Source organism: Pelophylax lessonae (genome assembly GCF_965119305.1).
Source record: "Pelophylax lessonae genome assembly, chromosome: 13".
Taxonomy (NCBI): Eukaryota; Metazoa; Chordata; class Amphibia; order Anura; family Ranidae; genus Pelophylax; species Pelophylax lessonae.
The window spans coordinates 2,783,628-2,792,125 of NC_138780.1; the positions used below are offsets into that span (position 1 = coordinate 2,783,628).

General features: G+C 55.3%; 2 protein-coding genes across 2 annotated transcripts in view; one reads left to right on the forward strand and one right to left on the reverse strand.

Moving 5' to 3' along the window:
• PSMD4 (proteasome 26S subunit ubiquitin receptor, non-ATPase 4) overlaps positions 1–2,690 on the forward strand; it is an 11,041-nt gene extending 8,351 nt beyond the window's left edge. The window contains exons 6-7 of the mRNA XM_082275877.1: positions 2,159–2,264; positions 2,403–2,690. Coding sequence (XP_082132003.1) covers positions 2,159–2,264; positions 2,403–2,573 — 277 coding nt within the window. The 3' untranslated portion in view covers positions 2,574–2,690. The remainder of the gene's footprint in view (positions 1–2,158; positions 2,265–2,402) is intronic.
• A 666-nt stretch (positions 2,691–3,356) lies between these two features.
• On the reverse strand, positions 3,357–8,118 carry LOC309543261 (uncharacterized protein). Its single transcript, XM_082242716.1, has 6 exons — positions 7,819–8,118; positions 6,806–6,961; positions 6,485–6,607; positions 5,409–5,519; positions 4,150–4,267; positions 3,357–3,887 (listed from the first exon to the last, which is right to left on the reverse strand). The coding sequence occupies exons 1-6, from the start codon at positions 7,963–7,965 to the stop codon at positions 3,853–3,855; spliced, it is 690 nt and encodes a 229-aa protein (XP_082098842.1). The 5' UTR covers positions 7,966–8,118; the 3' UTR covers positions 3,357–3,852.
• Positions 8,119–8,498: the final 380 nt, after the last annotated feature.

Here is an 8,498-nt window from a genome sequence, read left to right on the forward strand (position 1 = left end):
GGGGGAGGGGAGAACGTCCTACCCCATTACCTGAGGGAGGGGAGAACGTCCTACCCCATTACCTGAGGGAGGGGAGAACGTCCTACCCCATTACCTGGGGGAGGGGAGAACGTCCTACCCCATTACCTGAGGGAGGGGAGAACGTCCTACCCTATCACCTGGGGGAGGGGAGAACGTCCTACCCCATTACCTGGGGGAGGGGAGAACGTCCTACCCCATTACCTGAGGGAGGGGAGAACGTCCTACCCCATTACCTGGGGGAGGGGAGAACGTCCTACCCCATTACCTGGGGGAGGGGAGAACGTCCTACCCCATTACCTGGGGGAGGGGAGAACGTCCTACCCCATTACCTGGGGGAGGGGAGAACGTCCTACCCCATTACCTGGGGGAGGGGAGAACTCCTACCCCATTACCTGGGGGAGGGGAGAACCTCCTACCCCATTACCTGGGGGAGGGGAGAACGTCCTACCCCATTACCTGGGGGAGGGGAGAACGTCCTACCCCATTACCTGAGGGAGGGGAGAACGTCCTACCCCATTACCTGGGGGAGGGGAGAACATCCTACCCCATTACCTGGGGGAGGGGAGAACGTCCTACCCCATTACCTGGGGGAGGGGAGAACGTCCTACCCCATTACCTGGGGGAGGGGAGAACGTCCTACCCCATTACCTGGGGGAGGGGAGAACGTCCTACCCCATTACCTGGGGGAGGGGAGAACGTCCTACCCCATTACCTGGGGGAGGGGAGAACGTCCTACCCCATTACCTGGGGGAGGGGAGAACGTCCTACCCCATTACCTGGGGGAGGGGAGAACGTCCTACCCCATTACCTGGGGGAGGGGAGAACGTCCTACCCTATCACCTGGGGGAGGGGAGAACGTCCTACCCCATTACCTGAGGGAGGGGAGAACCTCCTACCCTATCACCTGGGGGAGGGGAGAACCTCCTACCCTATCACCTGGGGGAGGGGAGAACCTCCTACCCTATCACCTGGGGGAGGGGAGAACCTCCTACCCTATCACCTGGGGGAGGGGAGAACCTCCTACCCTATCACCTGGGGGAGGGGAGAACCTCCTACCCTATCACCTGGGGGAGGGGAGAACCTCCTACCCTATCACCTGGGGGAGGGGAGAACCTCCTACCCTATCACCTGGGGGAGGGGAGAACCTCCTACCCTATCACCTGGGGGAGGGGAGAACGTCCTACCCTATCACCTGGGGGAGGGGAGAACGTCCTACCCCATTACCTGGGGGAGGGGAGAACGTCCTACCCCATTACCTGGGGGAGGGGAGAACGTCCTACCCCATTACCTGGGGGAGGGGAGAACGTCCTACCCTATCACCTGTGGGAGGGAAGTACAGAGTACCCCATTACCTGGGGGAGGGGAGTACAGAGAACCCCATTACCTGGGGGTTGGATTGGGGAGGGGAGTACCCCATTACCTGGATATTAGATGGGGGAGGGGAGTACACCTGTACAGTGTTACCTGGGTAATGGTCACATCAGTAGTTTCCCCAGGCTGTGCAGATTGCAGCTCTGTCTCCCCCTAGTGACTATAAAAAGACAGCACATGCCAGGATCTACTTATTGATTCCTTCAGTATTGATCCGTATATCACCGGTATTATTATAACATTATTGATCCGTGTATTATTGTATCAGTATTGATCAGTGTATTATTGTATCAGTATTGATCAGTATTGATCCGTGTATTATTGTATCAGTATTGATCAGTATTGATCAGTGTATTATTGTATCAGTATTGATCCGTGTATTATTGTATCAGTATTGATCCGTGTATCATTGTATCAGTATTGATCCGTGTATCATTGTATCAGTATTGATCCGTGTATCATTGTATCAGTATTGATCCGTGTATTATTGTATCAGTATTGATCCGTGTATTATTGTATCAGTATTGATCCGTGTATTATTGTATCAGTATTGATCCGTGTATCATTGTATCAGTATTGATCCGTGTATCATTGTATCAGTATTGATCCGTGTATTATTGTATCAGTATTGATCCGTGTATTATTGTATCAGTATTGATCCGTGTATTATTGTATCAGTATTGATCCGTGTATTATTGTATCAGTATTGATCCGTGTATCAGCCTAATATTGTATAATCTGATTATTGAGGATTGTGGGATCACAGCGGACAGACTGAACCCCTTTTCTCTTCTCTTCCTCTAGAATTCGGCCAGGCAGAATCTGGTGATCTGGACAGCAGTGGGGTGATGGACACCTCAGAACCTGCCAAGGTAATATATTCCCCCTCCCCCAACCAATATGGGGTGTCTATGCCCCTCCCCCCCCTCTCTGCCTTTCGTCTCTCCTATCCCTTGCCTCTCTCTCCCCCCCACCCTAATCAGTGTCCCCCCCCCCCCCCCCCCCCCCAGGAGGAGGATGACTATGACGTCATGCAGGACCCGGAGTTCCTACAGAGTGTTCTGGAGAACCTCCCCGGCGTGGATCCGAACAATGAAGCCATCCGGAACGCCATGGGCTCTCTGGCCTCCCAGGCCTCCAAGGACAACAAGAAAGACAAGAAGGAGGAGGAGAAAAAATAGGGGCGGAGCCGAGTGCTCAGTATTCATTGGAGGGGAGGGGGAGGGGATTGGGGTGTTACATTGTTTGTTATTGGTTCTAGTTATTATTAAATTTCCGCATATTGCGCTTCTAACTGACCCCACATTGTGTCTGTGATTTGGGAAGGGGGGAGGGGGGACTAAAGGGTCACTCCACTTCTGACGGTCATTGCTGTTATTTTCAGTCGTAGGATGATTAACCCTCCAAGTCTGTACCCCCGCTGTGCCCATTATGAGGGGTTCCCTCCATCCCTGTGCCCATTATGAGGGGTTCCCTCCATCCCTGTGCCCTTATGAGGGGTTCCCACCATCCTTGTGCCCTTATGAGGGGTCCCCACCATCCCTGTGCCCATTATGCCATTATGAGGGGTCCCCACCATCCCTGTGCCCATTATGAGGGGTTCCCAACATCCCTGTGCCCATTATGAGGGGTTCCCACCATCCCTGTGCCCATTATGAGGGGTTCCCACCATCCCTGTGCCCATTATGAGGGGTTCCCTCCATCCCTGTGCCCATTATGAGGAGTTCCCTCCATCCCTGTGCCCATTATGAGGGGTTCCCTCCATCCCTGTGCCCATTATAAGGGGTTCCCTCCATCCCTGTGCCCATTATGAGGGGTTCCCTCCATCCCTGTGCTGAGTTCCTGGGTCTGTACACCCCCTGTGCCCATTGTGAGGGGGTCCCACCATCCCTGTGCTGAGTTCCTGGGTCCCATTTATACTCATACTGGTTTCCAGTAAGTTCGGAGACAGAGACGCTTGCACTAGTTTTATTGATAGCATACACACATAGCAGTGCGCAGTACAGTCGGAGTGGATCTACATCTGCCATGCAGAGCGCTATAGCTGCTAATAGAAGGCGGGGCTTCCATGTACCAGTCCCATTCTTATACAAATTGAGGAGGAGGAGCCTGCATGCCGTGTCTTGCCTCTTAATTGGCTGGCTCATGTCTTTCTCCCCGGTGCAGACCACTCTTAGTCTGTTATCAGTTCATGTTACAGTTAGAAGTAGAGGATTCTGGGTATTCCTAGATGAGCTGAAATATGAATATTTTCAAGGTAATTTAGCTGTGCCCCCCAGGGGGTGTGGTCTGTGCTCCTCAGGGGTTGGGTTTATTTTGATAGGTGGCGGTCTCGCAGGTACACTTTAGCAGCAGAAGTTCCGGTATATTCCGGTCGCTGTAGCTGGGTGGCGCTATGGTGGTTCTAGGCGTATAATACACAGGAGGGGTGGCGACTTCCAGGCCGGGTCATATCCTCCATCAGGCAGGAAGACTGGTGCGCCCTCTGCTGGGAGCTGCGGGTACAATACACATCATTTATAATATCATGGCCCTTTAATTTCAGTGATCACATGGGCTGCCTCCTCCAGTAAAGAGAGCCCATTCCTCCTAGCCAATCAGAATTAATTTAGCTGAAATCAGACCAGAGCAAGACGCCTTCTGATTGGCTGCTATGAGCTACTTAATAATTATCAGTCTGTAATGAAAGATGTGGAATGCGCCAGAACCTGCGGCAGCCAATCAGAGAGAGGCATGGGAGGTGCTTTGTGTACTTACCTGGCAGGGTGGTGACCAGGTAGGTGGGCTTGTTGTTGCACAGGAGGGTCACTAGGCTGCCCAAGGAGCCAACCCCGACCACCTGGACGTCTAGCGACAACCCCAGCGTGATGTTCTTCTGCGGGGGAAGAGATGAGAGGTGATTGGTCAGAGTACTGGGGGAGCCTGCGGGGTGGGTGAGTCCTATACTGGGGGAGCCTGCGGGGTGGGTGAGTCCTATACTGGGGGAGCCTGCGGGGTGGGTGAGTCCTATACTGGGGGAGCCTGCGGGGAGGGTGAGTCCTATACTGGGGGAGCCTGCGGTGTCGGTGGGTCCTATACTAGGGGAGCCTGCGGGGTGGGTGAGTCCTATACTGGGGGAGCCTGCGGGGTGGGTGAGTCCTATACTGGGGGAGCCTGCGGGGTGGGTGAGTCCTATACTGGGGGAGCCTGCAGGGTGGGTGAGACCTTTACTGGGGGAGCCTGCGGGGTGGGTGAGTCCTATACTGGGGGAGCCTGCGGGATGGGTGAGTCCTATACTGGGGGATCCTGCTGAATGGGTGGGTCCTATACTGGGGGATCCTGCGGGGTGGGTGGGTCCTATACTGGGGGATCCTGCTGAATGGGTGGGTCCTATACTGGGGGAGCCTGCGGTATTGGTGGGTCCTATACTGGGGGAGTCTGCTGAGTGGGGGGGTCCTTTACTGGGGGAGCCTGCGGGGTGGGTGGGTCCTATACTGGGGGAGCCTGCGGTATTGGTGGGTCCTATACTGGGGGAGTCTGCTGAGTGGGGGGGTCCTTTACTGGGGGAGCCTGCGGGGTGGGTGGGTCCTATACTGGGGGAGCCTGCGGTATTGGTGGGTCCTATACTGGGGGAGTCTGCTGAGTGGGGGGGTCCTTTACTGGGGGAGCCTGCGGGGTGGGTGGGTTCTATACTGGGGGAGCCTGCGGGGTGGGTGGGTTCTATACTGGGGGAGCCTGCGGGATGGGTGGGTCCTATACTGGGGGAGCCTGCGGGGGGGGGGGGGGGGGGTCCTATACCGGCGCCTTTGTTCCAGTGTATAGTAAAGGATTTATAACTCCAATGATAAATCTATAGGAGGTCCGGCAGTTGATACAATAGGGGGAAGATATTTTCCAGCGCTCGGCCGGCTTCCTGACCACTCCTAGCCTGTCTGAGCCTAGAATGGCGGCCAGCAGAGAATACCCAGCCCAGTGACCCCAATATCAGGTCTGTCCCCCCCTGTGTATGGGGGATATTATGGTCTGTCTCACATTACCAGCACAGCCTGGAAGTAAATCTCGAGGTCCTGGCACGGCGGGAGGCTCTCCGCAGAGTCCATCTTTCGGGCGACGCATCCCTCCGGCTGCCCATGATAAACCATCAGATGCTGGAAGGGGGGATCAGAGATGGGGGTCAGACTGTCCCTTCCTGTCATCTTATATACAGTTATTACATGGGAGGATATGGGGGATCTGGAGAAGGGACATAGGAGGATATGAGGGATCCAAAGAGGAGACATAGAAGGATATGGGGGATCCTGGAGAGGGGACATTGGAGGATACTGGGGAGAAGACCTAGGAGGATATGGGGGATCCAGAGAGGGAACATAGTAGGATATGGAGATCATGAGAGGGGACATAGGGGGATATGGTGGTTTCCGGAGAGGGGACATAGGAGGAAATGGTGGACCAGGAGAGGGGACATAGGGGTTCCGGGGAGGGAACACAGAAGGACATGGGTTTTCCGGAGTTGGAACATAGGAGGACACAGGGGATCAGGAGAGGAGGACAGGGGGGATCAGGAGAGGAGGACATAGGGGATTCAGAGAGGGGACATAGGAGGACAGGGGGGATCAGGAGAGGAGGGCAGAGGAGGACATAGGGGATTCAGAGAGGGGACATAGGAGGACAGGGGGGATCAGGAGAGGAGGACAGAGGAGGACATAGGGGATTCAGAGAGGGGACATAGGAGGACAGGGGGGATCAGGAGAGGAGGACAGAGGAGGACATAGGGGATTCAGAGAGGGGACATAGGAGGACAGGGGGGATCAGGAGAGGAGGACAGAGGAGGACATAGGGGATTCAGAGAGGGGACATAGGAGGACAGGGGGGATCAGGAGAGGAGGACAGAGGAGGACATAGGGGATTCAGAGAGGGGACATAGGAGGACAGGGGGGATCAGGAGAGGAGGACAGAGGAGGACATGGGGGATTCAGAGAGGGGACATATGGAAGTGGGAGATCAGATATCGGGGGTCACCCTTCCTGCCATCTTATAGGCGGTTACATTTCGGGTGATTTGACGCGTTTTGCCCCCATAGCTCTCTATCCGTACCGCCATAACCCATACTCACATTTTTGAGGTCACAGGTGATCCCGGGGGCGGAGCCTTGATCACTGAGCTCGCTGAACGCCAGCAGGAGAGACGCCTCGTTCTGTACATTCAACTGTGGCGGCAAAAAGGGCGAAACGTCCCTCTACAGGAACATCAATAATAATCCAAAAAGTCATCGAATAAATCCATGGGGGGAGGGGAAGTATTATAACACTTTACATACAATGTATCTATTTACAAAATAATAGAATGAAAAGCAAAACAAAAGTCCTGTCCATAGGAATCCCTGAACAGCGCCCCCTGGTGGCGAGGAATGAGGATGCCCAGTTCTGGGACTCACCTGGTTGCAGTGCGCCCTCCCCAGGTAGGTGGCCAGCAGAACGCCCAGGACGCTGATTGCGAGGGCGGTCACCGCTCCCACCGTCATTATCAGCAGCTTGCGTCCAGAGGGGGGAGAAGGAGGAGGGGCCGGGAAATCCAAACTGGTTGGAAAAGGCTGAAAGACACAGAATGAGTGCGGGAGATGAAAAGAGGAGTCTCAGATCCCAGAGTTCCCCATTCCCAGCCTATGGGGGGGGGGGGGGGGCAATACTCAGAGCCAAGTGGAGGCGGCAAAATCTGAGAAATTATTGCAGAAAATAATTAAATTTAATAATAAAATATGTGATGGAAGTGCAGATATACCCGGGGAATATGGAGGGGACATAGGAGGACTTGGGGGGTCCAGAGTGGGGACATAGGAGGGTCCAGACAAGTGATATAGGGGGACGTAGAGGGATCCGGAGAGGGGATTTAGGGGGATCTAGAGAGGGGATATAGGGGGATCCGGAAAGGGGACATAGGAGGACTTGGGGGGTCCAGAGAGGGGACATAGGGGGTCCACAGATGGGACATAGGGGGGGTCCAGAGAGGGGATTTAGGGGGATCCAGAGAGGGGATATAGGGGGATCAGGAGGAGGACATAGGGGGGTCAAGAGTGGGGACATAGGGGAATCCAGATAGGAGAAATGGGGGGGGGGGTCCGGAGAGGGGACATAGGGGGACTTGGGGGGGACATAGAGGAATCCAGAGAGGGGAAATGGGGGGGTCCAGAGAGGGGACATAGGAGGACATAGGGGGTCCGGAGAGGGGACATAGGGGATCAAGAGAAGGGATGAAGGGGGATCCAGAGAGGGGATAGAGGGGGATCAGGAGAGTGGATTTAGGAGGATCCAGATAGGGAACATAGGGGATCCGGAGAGGGGAAATAGGGGGATCCGGAGAAGGGACATGGGGGGGGGGGATCCAGAGAGGGGGATTATGAGGACTCAGATTCCCGCACTGCCCCCAATCACTGATCATGCCGGTACTCACATAGGGGGGGCTCTTTAGCTGCACTCGGGGGCCCCATGTTTCCGGAGTCTTCTCTTCAGATGACATATCGGTGCCCCCCTTATGCTGGAGGAGACAGATTTGGGGATATGATGGTGGAGGGACTGTGGGGGGATTATAAAGAGTCATCCCCCCTCCTCACACCAGATGTCCAATAGACAGCCAGACTCTGATCAAGGGGGCGGGGCCAGGTAACAGGTGACTAAAATTTGGAGAAGCTGGACCAAGAAGAAGGGGAGTGACAAAGGGGCGGGGCCTGCTCTCAGGTGAGTGACAGGTGCAGAGTCCACATATTTCATACATGGATGTCCCCAGGGGATTCTGTCCTTGGATCCAAGGTAGTGTCCCCGGAGGTTTCTAACCCCGGATCCCAGGTGGTGTCCCCGGAGGTTTCTAACCCCGGATCCCAGGCGGTGTCCCCGGAGGTTTCTAACCCCAAATCCCAGGCGGTGTCCCCAGAGGATTATAACCCCGGATCCCAGGCTGTGTCCCCGGAGGATTCTGTCCCCGTGTCCCAGGTGGTGTCTTCCATATCGCAGGTGGTGTCCCCAAAGGATTCTGTCTCCGGATCCCAGGCAATATCCCCCAGGGGGTTCTAACCCCGGATCCCATGCGGTGTCCCCAGAGGATTCTGTCCCCAGATCCCAGGCGGTGTCCCAGGA

What these genes read in the sequence shown, in the direction of transcription:
- LOC309543261 (XM_082242716.1), bottom strand. Translation starts at nt 7,965, where the DNA reads ATGACTCTTTATAATCCCCCCACAGTCCCTCCACCATCATATCCCCAA. An exon ending in AGCTAAAGAGCCCCCCCTAT is followed by an intron (nt 6,962 to 7,818) that starts GTGAGTACCGGC and finishes TGTGTCTTTCAG; the next exon opens with CCTTTTCCAACCAGTTTGGA. An exon ending in TTTACTTCCAGGCTGTGCTG is followed by an intron (nt 4,268 to 5,408) that starts GTAATGTGAGAC and finishes CTTCCCCCGCAG; the next exon opens with AAGAACATCACGCTGGGGTT.